Source organism: Castor canadensis, chromosome 14 (genome assembly GCF_047511655.1).
Source record: "Castor canadensis chromosome 14, mCasCan1.hap1v2, whole genome shotgun sequence".
Taxonomy (NCBI): domain Eukaryota; kingdom Metazoa; phylum Chordata; class Mammalia; order Rodentia; family Castoridae; genus Castor; species Castor canadensis.
The window spans coordinates 85,661,344-85,685,964 of record NC_133399.1 but is presented as its reverse complement, the minus strand read 5'-3'; the positions used below and the strand labels follow the sequence as shown (position 1 = coordinate 85,685,964).

The window sequence follows — 24,621 nt, the reverse complement described above, 5'->3', positions numbered from 1 at the left end:
AATCTATAGTTAAGTTCCTCCAGAAGCTACCCTAACCTAAGTTGTGTGAAGTTGCAGATATGAGCTATTAACATTTGTGAAACTCATGTTTGAAAGTTTCAAACCATGAGCTTTCACAGCTTCCTTCAGAGCATTTCCATATGGGAATGCTCAATGGGCTATCCAGTAAGACGTTCTGTAACCATGAAGAAAACAAATAAGGGGAACACTGGCTATATAACAACTCTGACAAGTACCAAAATGGTTTTGATTTCCTAAATACCAAATGTGGATCTTATCTGGATTTCAAACCTGTAATTATATCATAGAAGAATATAGATCCAGATCCTTCTTGCTCAATATGGCTGTGTCTGAATACTAGCAATATTCTTTAATTGTCAGAGTCACAGAACCCTGGGTAAAGTGCTTCAACATTTTCTTCCAAATATCCTTGAACTTTCTTGTTCATCTTAAGTTCATTATGCATGGTCCTTGAATACAATTTACTGTTGACTCAGACATTGATTTACCTATATTTTTGTAATAATGGCTAACAATGAATGGAAAGTAAAAGTAGTCTTTAAATTGGGGGCATAGCTCAGTGGTAGAGTGTATATTTAACATGAGTCAGATCCTGTGTTTCATCCCCAACACACAGACAGACAGACAAACAGACACACACACAGACATACACACACACACACAGACACAGACAGATACACAAACATAGACACACACACACACAGACATACATACACAGACACACACACACACACGCAGACACACACACAGATATACACGCACACAGACATACACACACACACAGCCAAAGTGGCCATGACAGTCAATGTTATTAAGTAACTATTTTAATTCTATGCAAACAAATCAGAAATAATTCATATTAATGTTCCATGTAAATTGTTAAAAAAGGCACGTTTTAATATAAAAATTCCTAATAAAATGTACATTCTTTCCTTTTTGTTGGGTTTCATTGATTTCACATGAATTCGTGTTTGTGTCTGTTTGTGCTGCCATTTATTTATGTTCCATTAGTCTGCTGACAGGAAGAATGGTGGACAGAGTTGGGATATGTTAGGATGTACAAAGAAGAAAGAGTAGGTAGGATTAATTTTAAAAAATAGTTTTTTAACTATTTTTCCTAGCTTAATATTTGAAAGGCTAATAAAATAGCTGCATTAGTTTTTAAAAGTTGATTGACATGCTTAATCTTTCCCTTTTTGTATGATTCTAAATGACTGTTTAAAAAGCAATAACCTGGCATTTACAGAAGTTCATCTGTCATCTGAGACAGATAAAACGAGTCATGTCAAGTTGTCACCAACTGAGAAACTAAGTAGAGGACTTCTTGATTTTTGAACTGGATTGCCACCAGAGTAGGAGTATGGGAAAACCAGGAGTGAAGGGCAAGTACCGAAGGCTGTGTTTTTCTGTTTTTTTTTTTTTCCCTTGGATGTACAAGGTTGAGAGAAATGTTAGTAGGCTGAAAGAATGGAAATCTAGTAATCACTATATTTGTAGCCTGACATTTTATTTTTACATTTAATTTAAGGTAACAGAATTAGGCCAAAGATTTGATACAATTTCTAGAAATTCAGTAAAAATGTCCTTCAACAAAAGCCACTGTTTTCCTTACCTTGTGATAGCTACACTACATTAACAGAAAACCAAAACCAAAACCAAATCAAAACAATGTTTGAGGGCATTATAGTGTTGGCTTGACATCAAAATAACTGGTTGGAATCATTTGTATGAGAGGAGAAATGAATAGGAGTTTTAGAACAATAAAATGATGCTTTATGATACAGTAAAATGGATACATATGATTATACATTTGAAAAATCTATGGAAAATACAATGAAGAAGGGAATCCTAACAAAACTATGGGTTTTTAGTTAATTATACCAATATTGGCTCATCAATGAAGAAATGTACCACACTAATGTAAGAGAAGAAGGAGGTAGGGGGCAGTATAAGTGGTTCTAATGAGAACATTCTGCATTTTCTGGTCGTTTTTTTCTGTAAACCCAAAACTGCTCAAAAACAAAGTCTGTTGAGAGTTTTTAGAAAATGATGGGTGGAAGTGGCCTAATAAGATGATATTAATTAAAAATATTTGTTAACATTTTTGCTTGGACATAGCATTAAGTTATACATGGATCTTTGATCTAATAGTCCCTACCTCTGGGAAATAACGCAGACATAGTATCAGTGCAGAGGTGTGTTAGTGGAATTTCCTCAGCCATATGCACTTTGCCATTCTTTCTCTCAGTAAATCAGCAAGCAATAGAAAGGCTATGCTTTCAGTGATCATCTTTTAGAAGGTAGAAACCAGACATTCCAAAGGTAAGTGCATGATATAGCATAGTTTCTCATTAGAAAAAAGTAATGCTTCAGGGTCTGAAATTTCTTGCCTGAGTTTCACTGGTAAATCAATTCGTATCAACAGGTGGATGTTTGAAGGTGTCAGACAATATTTATGTAATGGGCTTTGTAGAAAAGATGAATAGATACATGAATTAAGACTTCAAAAATAGCTGCACATGGACATAAGAATTCCACACTTGCAAAGAAGATATTTTCAGAGCAGTATAAATGCTTATTTCAAAATGCTAGAAAAAAAGTATTTCTCATTAACTGATGTAAGACTAGGTCTTGATTTAATTGACAGTTATGCTATTTCTACATTTATTTTAATATAGGTTAATAAATTATTTCATCATACTATTCTGTTTATTGTTATTTTTTAAAAAAGCAACAATATATGATCTTCAAATTAAAAAGGAAAAGAATAGGAAATTGAAATGGGAAAGAAGAAAAACTTATGGATATTCAGCCTTTTGGACTGAGGACTTGTTACAGATTACCAGTCCAAAGACATTGAGCACAAGTTCCAAATCAAAGGATTCCAGGGCCGTGAATCCACTGACCTGGAAAGAGAGATCAGTTCTCACAAGAATAGAATTTTCCTTACACCTCAGTAAGCATAACTTCTTACAAGCAGGCATCTTTTTTTTAGTATTGTAGTAAACAATGTCAACATTTTATAAAAAATGAAAATAGTAAACAAATAAACACAAATCAACCTTAGGTCAAGATTTATTTATTTTTCTCATCTTTCTCCCCCAAAGATTGACATGGCCTCTTTTTCAGGTTGAAATGATACATATCATTCCTTTTTTGTTCCTTTTTTGGAAGGACTGGAGTTTGAACTCAGGTCTTCATGCTTGTTAGGCAGGGGTTCGCCCACTTGAGCCATACATTCAGCCCTTTTAGCTCTGGCTGTTTTGGACATAAGGTCTCATTTGCTGCCCAGACCAGCCTAAATTGTTATCTTCCTATTTTATGCTTTCTGCAATCAGTTGCTGGGATGACAGCAATGTACCACCAGGCCCAGCTTTTTATCCATTGAGATGGGGTCTTACAAACTTTTTTCCCCATGCTTTTGGAATTGCAATCCTCCTGACCTCAGCCTCAGATGTAGCTTGGGATGATAGGCGTGCACCACCATGACTAGCTATTGATTGAGATGGAGTCTCAGTAACTTTTTGCCCTCTGGCTTTGAACAGCCATCCAACTGATCTCAGCCTTCCAAGTAGCTAGTGTTACAGGTGCGAGTCACCATCATCTGGTCATATCTTCTGTTTTTATCATGCATTAAAAGCAATTCAAGACAGCTTGGTTATGGTGACCCTTGTCTTGTCACCCTTCTACCCACAAAACTTCTTATACTACCTCAATACCGCTACAAAAAAAAAAGAAAGAAACTCCTAGGTTGGTGCCCAGCATTTCAGAAACATAATCTTACATCTTTTTATTTAATATCCTATTAATTTTACATATTAAACCCCACTTAAATTTTTCTGATGTATTTTTTTCCTCAGAATTGTTTTACTTTCTCACATCTTTAGGGACATTTGTCTATGCTAACCAATCTAGCCAACTAATAAATTTACCACTATTAATTTCAAGATGCTTGTGCTCATGTGATACCTCTCTCTCTCTCTTTCTCTTTCTCCTTTGACTGTACTCTTCTCTTTCTTGTCGTAATTGACTTCCCTATAGCTTGTTGTTATAGCAAAAAACATGAAAAGATATTTATTTACTAATAGAATATTAATTGCTGTTAATTAAACATAGTTTACAGATACAAATATGATTATATCTCTAAAACATAATGTCAAAAAAAAGAGAAAAGTCAGTATTTTAACATAAAATTTTAAATCAATACTATATTGTCCCTCATGGTAAGCTAATGCATCCGTATTCCATAAATGAATTCCACAGTAGTGGCTGCATTTGTAAATAAAGGATAAAGACTTGAGCCTGGGACTATGGGTTGTATCTCAAGTAAAGATGCAAAAATACTTGTTAAATTTCAAATTGGAGTAGAGAAATACAAGATTTTTGCTTTGTTTTTGGCACTTCTCTGCATTTTTTTATTTAAGGAAATGTGCAATAATGATTCTACCTCCAAAAGGAGTGGATTATATGTAAACAAATTTACTTTGAACCTCTGCATTGCCACTTTTTTGGTGGTGCGATATTGGGCAAATTTATTTACTCCACTCCACTCATCTCAGTTACATGTTCACATGGAATTTCTTCTACAGTAACAACTTTTGCTTTCTAGTCTTCCAACTCTATAGCTTAGCATACGATGGTCCCTGGTAGGTTCACAAACATCATCGAATGCTGAATGATGTTTTATATACTTATAAAATTAGAAACATTTGTGTTTTTACCTGAGTTACTTTAGTTGAGTAATTACATTGCTCATTTTAAATACTCCAGGTTTCTTAGTGCAGTATTGTGCAAATAGAAGACAACATAAATATCTGTTAGCAAGTAGAAAAATCTAGAATATCACTGCTTAATCACAAATGACTTCCTCTATAAAAAAGAGAATCTGTGCAAAAGGAGTCCTAGAAATATATGCAGTTTAATTCAAAGAAAAATATGAAGATATAAATGAAAAGAAAAAAATAACCTTTGAGAACTCCCAAATGAATATTGATATATAACTGTTCTGTCAGAAATAACTATCACTACCTGTGGAATTTGTTATACATTTTTTTGTGCTGCTGAAATTGAGATCTGAAAGTTTTACTGACAATACCAAAAATACTGTAAGATTTTGGGAAGGGGTTAGCATAGGTTTTGGAGGAAGAATGATTTGATTTATCTTTTTCTGGTATTCCTTTAGCTGGTTAGCATTGTACAGGTTCATTATCCAGTCTAAGACTCAGACTTCTCAGTTTTAAAATATCAGGCACCAGGTCAACATTTAGCATGGATTAGTGATTATAAACACCATGATTATAAACATCTAGAGATAGGCATTATTATTAATGTGTTATACTGTTATATAATACTAGATTAATATTATCTATTATAATATAATGTTACTGAATAAATTGTGAGGATTAAATCATATGACTCTATATTATGTGAGTTTACTTAAATACAATTTATATATGAAGAAAATTCATTACCAGAAAGTTTACAGACTTACTGAAGGATATAGAGCTAGTAATCTGAGAGTGAGTTTCAAAACAGGAAGTAGCTACAGTGCCCATACTCTTAAAACATGCTCTGTGATGTATAGCATAGATAAAGACCCCAACAGGACTTGTAAGAACCCCAGACAATGTGTGGGCAGACGCTTGGTGCTTGGTAATATTTAGCAAAATAAAACAAAAGTAATAGTCACTAAAATATAATATATGACATTCTTCTTCGGGAAAATATTTTATGAATTATTCCTTTACTTACTGAATTTTACTTTATAAATAATGCAAAACTAATGATCTGCTAATTATTTAATTTTCACAATAATGTAAATAAGATGCCACACATTAGAAAAGGCACATCTTGTTTTCCTTCTGACAACGACTGATAGAGAGGAAGGACAGAGCAGAACTAGGGCTGACACACCTAAATGGGATTTCAATCTCTATAGAAAAATGTTCTGAAAATGCTTCTGCCCCAGGAGTCAAAGACTCTTAAAGATTTCATTTAAAGTCATAAATATTTTTGACATAATGATTTTATAAAATCCATAACTCTAAGCTTAAATTAATTTCTAAATTACAGTTAATAAAAAAGGGAATTTATCTCTTGACTTTTAAAATCAATTTTATTGGGAAATCATTCCCATGTAATAAAATGCTTCAATATTAAATTATCTTCTCATAAATTTATACACCCACATAACCACCATCACAATGAAAATTTAGAATTTTTTCATTAATCACCCAAAATGTTCTTATGTCCCTTCCTGTCAGTACCTCCTATCTGCATCTTTATGCTCCTACTGAATTGCTTTCTCTCAGCATAGATTATATTTGTCTTTTCTAGTGTTTTTGGTCTATCTTGCAAATAGTACAGCATCTACTCTTTTTAATCTTCCTTATTTCACTCAGCTTAATGCTTTTGAGACCTAGTCATCCTCTTGTTGTGTATTAACAATTCATTATTTTTATATTGCTCAGTAATATAAAAAGTTGGACATAATACAAAGTAATATAAAAGTATAGACATACTACCATTTGTTTATCCATTCATCATTGATGGACATTCTGTTTGTTTTCAGTTATTGTCTAGTGAATATTTGTGTAGGAGTGATTGTATGAAGGTATGTTTTTATAGATTTAAGTAATACTTAGGCTGGGTTTTATGGATGATACAGTAAGTGTATATATTAATTTCATAAGCATTTGTTAAACTGCTTTGCAAAATGGTTGAACCATGCTACATTTCCATCAGTAATTCTATGATAGTTCTTTCTAGTCATACCAATCCTCTCCAATAGTTGTTTTCCAGTGTGGTAGTTGTACCTCTTAATCAAGATTAGGATTTTATAACATACCCATTATATAGTCATCATATATATATATATGCACATATATAAAATCATTATGGTAGCTTTTAAAAATTAAATTGTGGTATACAATTAAAAATCAGATAAAGCCAATATTTTCAAAAAGAAACAGATTGGAAATAATACAGGAGTACATCCTAAGTAATAAGCATGCACTCATAATAGGAGTAATATCATCCCCAAAAGGGTAATAATTGGGCACAGAGGAAATAGAAATCCTGATACTATAATGGATTTCAGCATTGCAAAACCCAAAGAAAACCTTATTTCTTAATGCTTCATTTCTATTGTGTTTTATTGGTTATTACATGAGTAGTTTTGGCATCAGACCCAAAGGGCATGCAAGAAAACCCTGCAAAATTTATGGTAAATAGATGGCTGTGGTTACAGGACTTTCTCTTGATCAGCTGCACAATCTCAAAGGCATATAGTGAGAGGTGCTTATGTGTGCCCATTGTTTGCCTTCGGTTGCCTTGTGGTTGCTTATGGTTGGACCTTGATGCTTTTGAGTGACTTGAGGTTAGAAAATGAAATGAAAATAGTTCATATTTTATTATTAATTCTACAAAGTTATTCATATCATCATTATGTCAAATGCTGCTAAGAAGAAAAAAGTTGACAATATCTAACTTAATAACAACCAGTTACAATTGTTTCTTCATAGCAAGGAAAACTAAAAGTTAAGTTCTCCAAAAATAGTTTTAAAGTTATTAATTTTAAAATAATTTTACTTGTGCTAGAAAACTAATGATTTTATTTGTATTGTTATTGTATATTTATATTATATATAAATATACATAAATTGCTACTTTGCATATGTAATTTGATATATTACCATTTACATAAGTAAATGAATTACCTTAAAAGATTCTCAGTATAATAGTTATGAAATTATATGAACTGTTAATAGATTTAAATTTTAAATATTTAACTTTAACTTAAACTTTTTATTCTGTCACTTTAATCTTATATTGAATAAAAAGTAAACATTATGCTTCTTTTTATACTTCTTTTTATATATAAAGCACAGCTATACACACAGTACATTAGGAAATATGCAGCATATCTATAGTATTAAAATTTCATGGGAATAGTGATTAGGAAGACATGTTTATAAAAGATCCTTAGGGAAATGATAGTGAAAATGGTTAAGCAGCACTCTACTAAGGGAAAAATATTCTTAAGTGATACTTTAAAAGTTTTATTTTTATACATATATCTTGTACGTAAAGTTATATGACTCCTTTTTAAACTATATACTCTTTGTATATATTATATGCACATATAATACACTATATGTGTGTATATATGTATATGTATATATATATATATGTATACACCACACATTTAATGGTTTGGAAAATAGCATGCTTTTTTTTATAAGTAGTAGTAAAACAAAACACACTAAAAACATAGGAGATAAAAAAATACACCTAAAAACAAGGATGAGGAGATCAGACATGCATCTGTTCATTAATGACTGCCTCTTGAATGCCAAATGCTATGCTAAGCACTGCATAAACACACTGTATCTGTCAATGCTCTTTACATCTTAGTTTCTATACAAGCAAACTGAAGTGCAGAGTTTTGATATACCTTCTGAATCATAAAAAGACAATTAGTGGTAGACCTGAATTCATATTCAAACTTGGCCCACTCTAAGGCTCAGGCTCTTTTCTGTTGTACTTCTGTCCTTTCTTGACCTCAAACAGTACATGGAAGTTATATGAATGAATAATGATGGAAACATGAATAAAGCATGCCAGATACTTGAAATATATGTAGATAAATAAGCTATTTTTACTTTAAAAGCATTTATTAGTCAGTACAGGGCATAGTTTACCCACAGCTTTGAAGTATGTTTCCTGCATAAAATCAATGCTACTGAACCCACAGATGAGTTTTGTAAAGATTCCATGAGACAATTATATATGAGTGAGAACATTTCAATGGCTCAATTATTTTTGAGTGTTATTAATTGGATATTATAGGGAATATTAGCCTTCCTAAGACATTCTTACAATTCAGTTTCACAGGCAACCTTTACAGACCCCGATAAAGCCATGCAAGGACAAAATAAATCCAGTAACTGCTATGGAATTCATGAAGCAAACACGGCTGTGGTATTTTGAAAAGACAAATGCAGGAGAGAGACATTTACCTGAACTCTGAGAAATGGATAGGACTTTGGAGAGGCAGAAAAGAAAAAGAGCTTATTTCAAGGTAGGGCTAGTCTAGAAACAAGATACTGAGGAGGAAATAAACTTTGTGTTCAGGGAATCAGGTTTTATGAAACAGACTTGGTGAATAATGGAAGACAAAATGAGAATTAAAATCATTAGCAGAAAAAGATGATGAGAAATTTGTACTTAATTCTTTGAGCAGTAGACAGTCACTATTTCTAGTTAGATGAATGAAATGAGGCTGTTAAAAGCTTACCTATGACATTACACAGGAACGAGAGAAAGAATTGATGCTAGAAAACTGGCTTGACACTGCTGAATTACCTCAGACATACACACAGAATAAAGTGGATGAAGGATGGAAGTGATGAAAATGAAACATAAGCTGGAATAGATATCTACCTCTCTCCCCAAATAATGAAGAATGGTTGGGTGGGATCAAAGATGAGGTAATTAATGACAACTATGTGATTTCAAAGACCCAAAGAACATGAGAGAGCACTGCTACAAATAAGGGAGATACAAAAGGGATTTGATAAATGTTTGGTTTTGTACTCATCTCTAATGTGATTACACAGAAATATAAGATAAGTTTAGATAAAGTAGTGCAAGTCAAGAATATGATCAGATCTTCAAATGTAATTTTGGAAACCATGACCACAGAAATAATGGCTGACGGTGTCAGAATAGATGAGTTGATTAGGGAAACTGGGCCCAAAAAGTGACTATAACTCTTAGGTTGTGTGACAAAAATAGCACATACAATGACAGAGTTTTTGGTTCAAGTGGCTATTGTCCTTTCTTAAATCATCATGAATTTATTCCCAAGTGTTTGTAAGATCTGTTCTTCTATACCACTCTTGGGGATATACCTAAAAGAATGGAACACAGGTTACTCCAGAGGTACTTGTACACCCATGTTTATTGCAGTACTATTCACAATAGCCAAGCTATGAAAACAGCGAAGATGCCCCACTACTGAAGAATGGATTAAGAAAATGTGGTATTTACACACAATGGAATTTTACGCAGCCATGAAGAAGAATGAAATCTTATCATTCACAAGTAAATGGATGGAACTGGAGAACATCATTCTGAGCAAGGTTAGCCAGGCCCAGAAGACCAACAATTGTATGTTCTCCCTCATATGCAGACTTTACATCAAGGGCAAACACAACAAAGGGAATGGACTTTGATCACATGATAAGGTGAGTGCACACAAGGGAGGTATGAGGATAGGTAGGTAAACCCCCACCCCCCAAAAATATAGCATTTGATGTCTTCAATGCAAAGGAACTAATGCAGAAACTTAAAAGCAACAGAGGCCAATAGGAGAAGGGGACCAGGAACTAGAGAAAAGGTTAGTTCGAGAAGAATCAATTTAGAAAGTAACACATATGTAAATGGAAGCAATGCTAGGAATCTCCCTATATAGCTATCCTTACCTCATCTAAGCAAAAACCCCTAGTCCTCCTTATTAATGTTTATACTCTCTCTTCAACAAAATTAGAGATAAGGACAAAACAGTATCTGCTTGGAAGTGAGGGAGTGAGGGAGAGAGGGAGGGGCTGGGGAAAAGAGAGGGAGTGGGAGGAAGGGGGGAGAAATGACCCAATCATTGTATGCACATATGAATAAAGGAAATAAAAAAAAAGATCTGTTCTTCTTGACAAAGTGGACAGATCTTTGTTAATCAAATTAAACTATCCTTGACTTTTCCCTAAAGTGCCCTGAGATAGGGCCTCTGGTCTGCCATACTAAGTAGAGTAGTATAAAGAGATTTGATGGGAAAGACCACTTTTTGCATATTATGCTTATTGCCAATTCTCCTAAATACAAGGTTTTCTTAATTTTGTTGTAATATAGATGTTTGTCAATCAATTTATTTACACTTATGTGTGTTTGAACTATCTACACTTCATTCATCTACATATTCCATATGCACTGGAAATGCTAAAGAACAAAGACCTAAGCTGTGACTGTGTTTGCGAGATAGAAATTTCCTACATCTCAAACAGTAAGGCATAGTGATTCCACATAAGCGACTCACAGGTCAGGATATGATGCTTTATCCAGCTCTTTCTCTCAAATAAAATGCTATTGCTTGCCAAATTAAAAAATGAGATGAGAAGACAATTTGAATAATAAGTGATAGTTTGATTGCCAATTTGAAGTAATAAGCAGAGAAAATTCTTTCAAGAAATTAAGCACTATTTTGGTAATCAATCTTTGCTGATGAAATAGGAATGTATGTACATAATTTCAATTATAATATATTACATATAACCAATTATACATACAGGAAAGGCAAGTGAATGTTAATAGATGTCATATTGTTTATTGATAGTTATTTTAGCTACTTTTTATGTTAGACTTAAATATTATCAAGGCTTAAATGTTTTAAATTTTAACATATATGGTAGAACTCTAATTTCAAGAACATCTAATCAGTCTATCTGCCTGATAGGATGAAGAATGGTGTGTTACTCCATAGAGATATTTTTTATATTGTGAACATCTGGCTAATAAAATGGATTACCTTGTTTCTGTTAAATTTTATTTTCATATTGTACTAAACATTTTTTTCTTTGTTTTGTATTTGATTCAAAGCATAGAAAATTTCACAAACTTCTTTTAATATACTTGTGTTTTCTTGAAAATAATCTATATTAATAGAGGATGCAGAAAAATAGATTTAATTCATACTCACTGTGGTAATGTTGCTGGCAGAGAACGTCTAATAATTGAATGAACTTGTCTGTAAACATCCAGTTTAGACATGCATCGGCAGGAAGTGTGATTGGCAAAACTGACTGTTACTGGTTTGGGGCCTTGAGAGAGAGGCACTGTAATTTCAAACAACTATAAAGAAGGGACAAAAAGAAGAAAAAATTATATAGATGCTATAAAGCATTTTATGGTCAATTTTGGAGTCCAAAAAAGAGTGACATTAACTTTTTATGACTAGGTGGTGCTGCGTAACATAGGCAGGACACTACTGTTTTTATAATTACAAAGTAAAAGCTGTTTTGCTCCTGAATACTATCTTTTATCAGAATAATGAGTAGTTCATATGCTTATCTCATGTCACTAGTTATGAGGAATATTAAAATCATGATAACCAACTAATGATTACAGAGCAGAAATGTGACAGACCAATGCATTCAAGAAAAAAATTGCTTCAGAGTCCTAGACTATTTGACATCAAAGTTTAAAATATTTCAGAGATTTAAAAAGTGGAACGGATCATCAGTAGTAAACATCTTTGTGATTTAAGAGCAAAGCTGTTAGATGCACAACTTGGAAATGCTTGGATAGTCCTATTTTATGTAAAATGAATACATAGACATAAATTACAGAGATTATGTAATTAATTTTCACTCCAAATTAAATTTCTCCCTGAAAGTAGTTTAACATGTCTCAGGTCTCTTATGAATTTATGTTTTAAAAAAACACAAAGGTCTTATAAAAATGAGTATGAAATGAGGTAGAGCATTTTATAGGATTCTAGAATAGAGTCTTAAAGTGTGGTTTAACTAAGGCCTCATTCTGAATACCTTATGTATGGAGAGCTTCTATTGTCCTCCAAAAAGCAATGTTCTGAACTGATTAAGTAAAACTAAGTGGATTTAAATTCCCAATGTTGCTAAACTCTAAATTATTACCAGAAAAAAAGATAAATGTGAAATCCTGTCTATTCGCTGTTTGGCAAGATCAATGTTTAGTAGTATAGTGATAGCTGAGCCATGTATTTATTTGGTACTCTACGGCATCTGATCAGTGCTAAAAAGGGTAGACTACTAGGCAGTCTTGAAATTTGGCCACTTCCTGTAATTTCATGCCATCCTTTGAAGAGCTCTGGAAATATCGAGGGGGCAGAATTTTTGTCCACACCAATGTTTTACATGAGTTTTAAACAATGAAACACTATCATTTGCAACAGCATGGATGAAACTGGAGATCATGTTAAGTGAAATAAGCATACGCAAAACGGCAGGTACCAGAGGATCTCACATATTGAAATTAAGAGGAAAATGATGGTTATCAGAGGCTGGGGAGAGGAAGAGTAAATGATGAAGTTTTGAGTAGATAGGTATGTTTAACCTGATTACACAGTGTATGCTTATATCAAAATATCACATGTACATCATTCATATACATAATTTTTGTGTTTTTATGCATCCATCAAAAATTTACTAAAAAAGAAATATCTAATTTATATGATGCACATTTTCTTCATTTGAAATGCATTTTTAATAAGTTCATTAACAATTCAACTATTTTCTTAGCATAAGGACATATTTCAGGAGACATGGACATGGGATTATACCCAGTGAGGATACTTTCATCAGCTCCCACAGTTTTAAATTGTACGAATTTAGAAAAATGATTCAACTTCATGAATCTGTACTTTCTCTAATAATCAATAATCTAAGGATAACATCTGATACAATACTTCATGGGATAATTACAAAGATTATATAAGATAATGAATGTGGTATGCATATTTTTATGCATGTGTGAGTTATTCATATGCATAAATTCTTAAGATTATAGGTATTTTCCATAATGCTGTCTATTCTATATAAACAGCCTCAATATAGTATTGTCTGTCAAAATTATGATTTTTTTCAGCATTATATAGGTCTTTAAAATGTGATTGTTTATGTTGCATGGACAAAACTTTTAATTAGGTGCAATGATAGAAATTCTTGGCACTATTTAGAACTATTTTATGAGAGAACTCTGTAGGATCTACATACACTAAAATTTTTCTATTTTAAAAGAGATCTATGGATCCTATGTTAAGAATCAGCACTGTAGAATACATATGAAATGGTTTATAAAATAGAAAATTTTAAGTAAACTTATAAATTACTTATTTAATTTTTTCATGGTGTTGGGGATGGGAATCAGGGCCTTGCACATGCCAAGCAAGTATTTTACCACTGAACTACATCCTCAGCCTTTAATTTTTATATTTACACAATTTGTGATTGGGTTGTTTACAGTATAAATAGTATAAATGGTGGGAATGTATACAGGTCAGCAAAAAAAAATGGCTTAAGAATGTATGTCTAATAGCAGTTAGGTACAAGAGCCTAGAGCTATAGCTACATAGAAGTCATGAATATATAAGCTGTAACTGAAATCCTGGGTTTTTGGTGAGATTACTTAGAAAGAGCATTTGGAATGAACTTGAAGTATATCTGGGAAGACACATAACATGAAGCTGGAGGACTAGGAGGGAAGTATTGCTAAAATAGGAAAAGCCAAAGAATGAGAGGAGAGCTTCAAAAACCTGTGTGTGCTCATAGAGTCAAACGTCTCAGAAATCAAATATGATAAGAATTGAGTGGAGACAATAAGTACCAGAAGAAACTCTATGGAATGTGATCAGGCAGTGACTGTAGGAGAGGAGCAGCAGCAGAAAAAAACGACAAAAGGAAAGTCCCCATATGAGGAGAGAGAGGGCTCAGGTTGCTCTGGCCACCAGGAACACTTTTCCTTACAGAATGTTTGTTATTGCAAGGTTTGGCATTGTCTCCTGTGACAGAAGGAAGCACAGAGCCTGACAGTGAAGGACAATCATTAGTTGAGATAACAGTTATGCAAAAGAGTTGGTGTTTTCCTATCTCTAACCCTTGACTGGATCATTCCTGCTCCCAATGAGGGCTATTTTTCTCTGACCTGTTTTCCAAAGGGGAAAGAAGCCATGATAAAAATACCAGTAAGCATGGATAAATATCTTCCATTCCTGGTCTTCCATTCATAATCAGGATCTGCCCAAAAGTACCAGTGTGCATTTGGGAACTAGGATTTTAAAGAATGTTCTGGTGAGTTTGGGAATAGTTTATTTACATATTAAGAAGCATCATCCTGGAAAAATAAATAGGGCTTTCAAAGGTTGGAAGACACTTATATTGATAAATATAGAGTAAAAGTATAAAGAGACAGGTAAAGTGGCATTAAAAACAAATCACTGTTTGTAAAGCTTTCCCCCTGTAAGTTCAAGGGCTTTTATAAGCATTAAAATGATTTGAGAGAAAATTTTACTTGTAGGTCAACTAAAATAAAGGAAATAAAAATCACAATTCCTAACGTCTCTATTTCTCTTATTTGTGGCTAAGTTAGCAACTGGCCAGGTGAATGTAGTTAATTTGGTCCACAGAAATAAATAGGCTGAAAAATTAAAATAATTTTTCTTCTCTTGAAACACAACCTCAAGTTTTGACATGAGGTTTTCAGGCAGTTTCCTTAATTCCCTATTTGACTATGTCAGTGAGGAAAAACTTTAAGGGTCTAGAGAAAGGCGTCTTTGACCAATATGAAAAGAAAAGATTTCAGATAATTTTGTTTTGTTCACTTATCAACTTCGAAAACATTAGAAACATCTCCCGAGAATGCACCACATATGTGTGCAATAAGACATAACTACTTATGCTGCTCTTATACTGAAGGAGTTGCTTTAATTCTCCAGTGTTTTTCTGCACTGGTCTTATGTGTATATACCGATTAACTTTTTTCCATTAAAAATTGCTGCAAATAAAATTTCTATTGCTATTTGAATACATATAGTAAATTCTGTTTTCTTGTTTACAGACCGACTTCTGACATTTGTACTAATATATTTAAATACTGTTACTAAGAATGTGCCAAGAGACCTTTTTTCCTAGTCAGATAGTATGTGCTTAGAAAATATATACTATTTTCAACCAAAAAATAGCTAATAACCACAAGTACATTTTCAAACTCACATGTACCTCTTTCAAAGTAAATACATAAATGCAGACATTTTTCAAATAACTGGCAACTTCCCTACTTGGATAATCTGACCCACCACAGAAACTACCATTTTTCTCTCAATAGAGTCAAGATCCATGTAAACATACCAGTGTTTGAGACAATAAGAATTTTCTTCTATATTTTAATAAAATATGAAACCTCATATTATTGTCAGGCTATGATGTGCTAATGTGTATATAATAGAGTTTTCAATTCTACATTTAATTTCTAAGAGTTCAAAATGCATGCATTATGCTCAGCATTAGCTAATAAGTCCATAGGATGATGTTTATTTAGTAAATACTGAATGATAACATAATTTATTTGTTAATATAATCAATTATAATTTGGTATTTTAAAATGGTTTTATATAATGTAGTGAACAGTTCTTGAACAACAGGTACTATTAATTTGTATACAAGTTAGGATCATTACTTTCCCTGTTGGTGTCACTGGTACACTTTAATAAGAATATTACATGATAATCCTCACCAGCAAGAACAGACTTCAAATAAAATACATTTGAGACAATAGGTTGTTCACCTCATCATAGCAATGTTGTAAAGCAACAATTCCCATTTCTACTAATCTTACAAGATATTCAAGAAAAAGGTGTGGAACTTCCTTACTAAAAATAACCAGAGCTACAATTTATTATAAAATTCAGAAAGAATGTTTGTATGAATTACAAATATGATTCCCAAATTCCTCCTTTGAAAAACATCTCTAAGCCTAAAATTCAACCAATTTTTCTTCTGCCATTTTTAATTTAAATTAAATATTCCAAACTTGAATCCATTAAATATAAAAACAGTATATATCTCTTAGAGAGTATGATTAATATTTATAAAATCAGATTAAAAACTACTAAATATTAAAGGAAAAATGCCTAAAAATGTGAAAAGTGAAAATTGAGTTCATGTTAGCAATTCAACTGAGTATTCCAACCACATGGATGACAATCAAGGACTTATGAAATGTGAATTGGGTCTGGAAAGAATAGGAGATAGCAACCTAACAGGTTTACATTTGGCACTGAATTAATTTTAATATATTGTTATGCATAAAATTCAAACACAGAGCTATAATTAAAGTTAACACCTCAAACTGGGAATTTTAGAAATACTGAATAAAATTTGTGGACGTCATCATCTTTATTTGGACAAAAGTAATATTTTTTTCACAGATGACTTCTTGATTTTCTTAAGGCAAATATTTTTCTTAAAGAAACTTCTGGTAATCTTATTGGTATAATGTTCTTTTTCTACATCAGGGTAAACTTAATCCTAACAACTGTGCTTGCCAAATAATTTGCTAAAGATTCAATACAAATCACATTCTACAAGCTGAATACATATGAGTGGAACAAATTAATGCTTTAGACTGCCATAGCATTCTGTTTAATTAATGGAAGAAATATCCCTGATTGCAGTGCAAAATAATACCTTCTACGTTCATTATATGGTTACAAATTTTACTGAAGCTTAAATATATTTTGCTGTAAAACATTACAGACTATTCTACTTAATCAAATATTATCTAAAATTCATTTGGTAATGCTTATGTTTATATTATTTCTTCATAAAATAATGAAAAGAGAAATAGCAATTTCTTTTTGAGACAGAAATACAGAATTTTAAATAACTATATCTCTACACCAGAATTAGCTCATAGAGATTATGAATATTTCTTTAGCCCAGCACTACTGACTACACAAAAAGCCTCTGGTTTCTTGATTGCTAATCCCAGGATATTCAATTAGACAAACCATGGACTGAGTAATTTTCATTATTCATTCATATCTTCAGTAAACTATATAATGTACATAGAAACACTCAGACAACTTTTCAATCCAAAAACATGACTTGAAAGCAGATGATTTTCTTCTGTTTCTACTTTCACCACCAAATAATTTACCTTCTGCAAAATTTGCTTCCTATTTTTTAGTTTTGTTTCCTAAACATACAACTTCTCATAGAAAGGTATACTTCAAGCAAATGTTTATGAAAGAGGTCAGGAAGGCTTTTAATCTAGTAAGTTTCCAGTCACTTAGATACTTGTAGAAGGCTTTGAAGCAGTTGTTACCAATTACTTCATCCTGGAATGCTCAGTGCATATGGTTTTACTTTTCCACCAACAGCTGGTTTCGTCACACAGTCTGATAACCTGCCCTACATTGAGCCCCATTTTTTTTTAATTCTATGAAGTTTCTATAAAACAACTTGAGTTTAACATTACTTAAGGTACATGATCCTTACAATATATGTAATTCCAGCTGGTGACTTTGGTTACTAAAAAATGTGTCTAGAACCTCAAACAAAATCAAACCATTTTTTTCCCTTTCAGAAAGGTTAGCAATAAATAATTCCCTTTAATACTTAAAAGAAATCTTCACACTTTCTGTGTATATTACATTAATAATATAATAATTTGGATAAACTTAGGAAAAAGGTTATTATTTAAGTATAAGTCACAATATTAGCAGAAAGGGAAACCTGACACTATCTTCAGGAGTTTCATGACTTGGGCCCCTTCAGTTATAAATCTCCTTGAACGCATTTCCCCAAATCTTTGTACTTCTCTTTCACAACACTTACACTATATTTAACTACCTGTGAAGTGTTTATTTTCTTGATCATATTGTAAACTCCATTAAGGAATGATAAATACATCACTGTTTACTTACTGTAAAACGTAGTATGAAGTACCACTTATCTAATTGAATTTAAGTTAAAATTTTTTTTTACTACAAACAAAAACATCTGAGTGGATTCTTTGAGTAGAAGAGCATGATATTTTAAAAAAATCAAAGAAAGAAATACGTGGACAATAAATGATGAATTTTGGCTTTACTTTTGCTCTTCTTTTCTGATAAATGAATTCTCTATTCACAAGCACACTAGGGCTTCAAATAATATTTACTAATACCATGGTTCCTCCCAAATCTACATAGAAAGACTCAATTTCTTTGCTAGAATTCTTTGTCCAACATTCTTTTGGCATCTGCACCCAAATAATATTCAGACTCTCAAAATCAATATATTCAACACTCTTACTTGTGATCTTGAATTTGTTTCCTTTTATTCAAGTTTTAATTTTATTCTTCCCAGTGTTTACCCTGTGCCATTTATTGCACGGTGCTCAATGTAAATAACCAAACACAAGCTATGCTTTCATGGCACCTGGAGCCTAGAGAGTAAAACAATCTGACAGACAGATGAGGTAATGATGGGAAAATATGAGCCACACAGGATGCTATGGGCGCATACAACAGTATCTCATGAAAATGACATCCTAAGGATTAGTAGAAATTAACTAGGTAAATAAAGATGTGGGGATTGTGTGTAAAGAGATGCTCCAAACACAAAGAGCAGCACTGTAATGACTTGAAGATGAGAGATAGTCACACAACCTGGTGGAAACTGTTTTTAAGGGGAAGAGCAGTGACAAATCAAAGGAAGGACTTTGATTTACTGTGTCCTTCAATAATCTGACTGAAGGAACAGCCAGATTATTGAAGGACACAGTAAATCATATAGAGGGATTTTGTCTTAAAAAAGATACCTTTCAAAATTATTTAACAATTTAGTGCATTTATACCAGTCAGAACAGACACCCAGTCAGCAGACATCAGCTTATCAGTACAGTGGCTGAATGCTGGCTCAGTCCCATGAATGCAATGCTAGTGAAAAAAAACTTAGAAAAAAACTCACTTCTAAAATGTAGCCAACAGATCAGAGGGAAATAAGAATGGATATATGAGACCAGACATTAGGCTGGTCCAGGTGTAATGGTCCAGGTGAGAGATAAATGTGGCCTACATCAGAGTGGGATCAGCAGAATGAAGATATTAGATATGTTATAAAGATATTTGAAAGGTATACTTATTTTATAGGAATCATTGATTGGGCTGTTAATTAGATGAATGTGTTTTGACCAAGTGGATTAGTATTCAGAGAACACTGAAAAAATGAGATTTTTCTTACTTGCTTATTTATTTTGGGGATTTCTACCAATGCAAAAAAATTGACTTTGACTAGTCAGGGGGGAAAGTCAAATCGCAACTATGAGTGAGTAGTGTGGACATCAGGAGAGAAGTCTCAAGTGGATATAAAGACTTGGGAGTCAATATTATGAAGAACAAAAAGATTAGGGAACATAAGAAGTGTGTGCAGAGTTGGATCAGAAATGTCTCAGTACAAATGTTAACTATTCTCACCAAGTATTTTGAATCCTCATGTCTGCCACTGTTACACTGCTCAAAGATACCTTTGATGCTCTTTCCATCAATGAAGTAACATCCACTCTGTTCTCACCTTCAAGTTCACCTGCTATCCTCATGTTTGTCCCTAGGATGATACTGGAAAACTCATAAATCTGATGTTTTCAGTCTCCATCATAAAGGCCTTTTAGTGATTCCTCATTGCTTTTAGACTAAAGCCAAAAAATTTTATCATTGCCTCAAATATTGCCCTATACTTTCATCTGTAGCATCATTTACCACAACTATCCTTTGACCTTACTTTTTGTGCTTCCTGTACTCTAGGCTTCTTTCAATACTTGGGCGTTACCATGTTCCCTCTGTTCCAGGGCCTTTACACACACCCTGAAGTTAATTTTAAAGACTATTTTTCAACTAGATGGGAAAATGCAATTGAAAGAACTGAAGCAGTAGTCTTAGCGTTCACACTCATTTATAATATATTAAAATAAGAGATCTACTAAAATAATTTAGTAAATCAGCTAAAGTGTGTATGAAATTAACATGTTAATATGCTGTCATTTCATATCCTAGAAATCAAATCTAACACCACATTTTTAAAAACTTTCACTTCTCATTCTAATGGTCAAAGAAGACTTCTGAATGTCACTAGATTACAGACAGTATTCCAACTCTCAAAATACATGGAGAAGCCTTTAGTGTAACTACAGTTTTATTTTCCGAGCAGAAGTTTGCATCATGCTGGTCCAAAGCATTAGATTTCTCCAAAGATTTGGGCAGAGGCCAGTAGCACACACGATTTTCAACAAACTCCCACAATGCTCATCAGCACATAAGTCTGTCCCCTGATAGCCAGCCTCCTCTTCCACATAAGGCCATTAAACATGTCTGTGCATCTGCTCTGGAAACCCTGATCCAAACAAAACCTTATGGGAAGTGCCTCAGTTATTTATTAAAAACTTTACATCTAATGTGATGAATTTTACAGGTTATTCAAAATGTTTCAGGTTTAGTATCAGAAGTATCTCCTTTGTGTTTGAAAGGAACATAGAGAATGTGTTTCATGCTATGACTTATTTCAAAATCACACCACTGTTTCACAGAACACAGGATTGTAATCACATATTTTGAATATGTAATTTTTGCTAGATCTTTATAACCAGAGAATTTAGCCACTTCAAGGTATTTTATTGCCAAATGAAAATGCTTATTCTTGAAGTTACATGCTGATATGTATATATATATATATGTATATATATATACATATATATGCGTGTGAATATATATATGTGCACATGTTTAGATACACACATATATATTTATTATCTTATTCTCTAGGCTTTGATTCCACTATATCAAAAGAGTTCATAAAGCACTAATTTGTTTCTTGTGATACTATATAATCTAAAGCACAAAGTAATTGAAGCATTTACTTCATTCCCCAAAGCAAATGTAAGAAACTGACAAACTATGTTACTTAAATGAGATCAGAGGCTTAAGCCCCTTATTCAAAGTCCTGACAGGGCTCTCAGGTAGAACTGAGACATGAAATACCTACCGTTTTGCTGAGGTAGCCTGTGCTGGTGTTCATGCACTGCAGCCCCTCACTGTTGCAGCAGCCTCCACATCTGTAGACGGACACACATGGAGGTTTAAAGAAGGTGTTTGTTGCTGCTCCAAACTCCTTCCCCACATCTATACACACCTCACGTGGCATGCATTGAGTCTTTCTCCACTCATTATCAATACCTGTCGAGTTATAGGGAAGTCCGTAAGTTACACAGAAGCCACCAAAGGGGAATAAAGCCCACAGCAGATGGAAGCACTCACAATTGATTTCAGATTTTAAGTGTAATATACAAGTTTAGGGAAATAGCCTACAAGATCCTAAATTGCCCTGTGAATGGGAGAATAATATTTAATAGAACTTCTAAGGATATTTTCTTTAAAAACTTATTTCCACAGCCGTATAACAAGCTAAATTAGGATTATGCTTTTTAAAATTTACACCACTATTCCACAGCACTTATGTTTAGTTTTCCTTGTTCAGAAAATGGGAATTTAGTATATGAATGTTTACAAAATGTGCAAAAATAGAGTCACACTCATTTGGTAAAGCATGTGTTATTTTTGTGGTCTTGTAGCAAATGTAAACAACATGTTTTTATTTTTCATATAAACCAAGATTGTAAATGAGAAAGCAACTATAGTTTTGAACTAAACTCAAAAACAATATTCAGGCAGGCTACTTGACAATTTTGGGCAATGTCATGGAAGTAGCTATGTGCAATGTAAGGTTATTTTCCACCCAGTAGGACTTTATCCTAAAGAAACTTTTTTTCCTCAAAAATCTAATTTCTTATCCCCTTCATTCTTTCTCTTGGAATTCTGTTTCCAATGAGTTAGTGGCTTACCTATAGCACTGTTGACTTTTTCCTGCATTACAAATGATGTATTTCCTAAATGTTCTAGTTTATTTTTCTCATATTTCCCCTAAAATAAAATCTTGGGGAAAAAGGACAATAAACTATTGGTTATTCATCTGTGAAGTCATTTTTGTTTGTTTTTGCTTTCAAAATACTTCTCAATGTCAATACTTTTTAGTGAGTAACAGGTAACAACTAGTGAGAGTTTATATTGTGCCTTTTTATGTGACATCACAAATGCTTTGGGATGTAGCATTAGTTTTACACAAGTTCAACTTTGAGCCAGTTATCTATAGGGCACCAAAAGCAAGAATCACTTGAAAAAGTGACCTGGGTCACCTTTTAGAAATTCTTAGAAATTAAGAATTTCTAAATCCAAGTCATATAGAAAGCTTATGTAGAGATATTTTGTAAAACACAGAAGTTTAAGTGGTTGAACTAACCTAGTATGTAAAATATATCTATATGTCTTAAACTTTTTATTCTATAATAAAAATTTACTTTGATTAAAAAATAAATCTGTGTTGATATGTATGTACATTTCTATCTTTGTATTTCAAGATATCATCTTAACACTCACAGTGAAACCGCAAAATGTTACATTTTGAGTGATTATTTCCTCCTTCCTTCCTTCCTTCCTTTTTTACTTCAAGCCATGAGATATATTCAGTGGTACAATGCTAACATTAAAGGACCACAGGGCAACTTTCACTGGTTTCATACATGAGACTTATAAATTTTCTTTCCCATACTTACTTTTCAGGATCTCTGTATTATAGTGTGCAGCAGCAAATTTTACAGTCTCTGCTGCCCTTGTGCTGAGGGTGGGCTGTTCTTTATTGTGTTGCCAGCCTCCTTTCCGTAACTGGCACTTGTACATTTTCCAGTATTCTGGGTATAGGACAGTCATGAGTTCATCTACACTCGACACAGACCGCAACTGTTCTTCCAGATCTTTGCCTGCATATGTCTGTCAAAGAAAAGTGCAAGATCAATTACTTACCAGATTAAGAATTTGGGAACAGGTGTACTAAATGTTCTTTTGTACACATACACATTATGAAGTACTTACCACAAGCTAATCAACAAGTCTCATTTTTCCATTTTCATACATGAATACATAATATTTACACTACATTCACCCTCTACACCCTTTCTTTATATCCTCCCCTTCCCATTGGTACTACCCCCAGATAGGACCTGTTCTACCTTCCTATTTCAGGAATGGGGATAAAGGAGAATCATGGAAGGGATGAATTCAAGTATGATATATTGTAAGAACTTTTTGTAAATGTCACACTGTACCCCCAGTACAACAATAATATAATAAAAATTATATACTATATGAATTTATAGATATATTGATTAACTTGTGATAAGCACTTCATAATGTGTATGAGTATGAAAACATTACATCATACACTTTAAATATATATAGTTTTTGTTTGTCAATCATACCTCAATAAAACTAAGGGGAACACAGTTATATTTGCTGCCACATATACTATTAATTTGTAGTAAAATGTCATAGATGGTTTAGCGTTTGCTTGTTGCAGGGTCCCAGAAGCAACAGAGCAACAAGGAGCAACCGAGGAATGTGTGTTTAGAGAGTTTCTAGAGCTCTTTCCCCTGTACCTCAGCTAAGATTAAAGTCAGCATGTGATCTAAACTTATCACACCACTTTCCAGAGTAAGGCTGAATGTTCATGTACCAAGAGGAGCCTCAAAACAACAGTGCTACACAATTCAGTGGAAGATACACACAAAAATCTAAGAAAAGGAAAGGTATTTAAGAGGGATTCTCAATTAAATATCCTTTGAAGATTTAAGATAAACATTTACCCATGTACTTTGAAATTCAGAAACAGAAAATAACTTGTGATAGCTATTACATATTACACATTTTTGTAACTTAGTAACTTGGAAAAAATAAATATTATTATATACTTAGAAAATGCTAAGTTCTCTAATAGATCACTAAGACAAAAGCATAACATTGAAATGGACAAAATGTGAAAAATGCAAAAAGATAAGTTATTATATTTATATTTCTAGGCTGAAAAACTTCTGTTTAAAGGTGGATATAAAAATTAAATGTAAAACATATATCAACTCCTTGTCTCA

The 24,621-nt window shown here is 32.8% G+C and overlaps 1 protein-coding gene across 1 annotated transcript in view; it reads right to left on the bottom strand.

The window, feature by feature from the left end:
- Vegfc (vascular endothelial growth factor C) overlaps positions 1-24,621 on the bottom strand; it is a 112,199-nt gene that overhangs the window by 12,572 nt on the left and 75,006 nt on the right. Inside the window, exons 2-4 of the mRNA XM_020153148.2 lie at positions 23,254-23,467; positions 21,630-21,820; positions 11,774-11,925 (exon numbers count right to left, since the gene is read on the bottom strand). Coding sequence (XP_020008737.1) covers positions 11,774-11,925; positions 21,630-21,820; positions 23,254-23,467 — 557 coding nt within the window. The remainder of the gene's footprint in view (positions 1-11,773; positions 11,926-21,629; positions 21,821-23,253; positions 23,468-24,621) is intronic.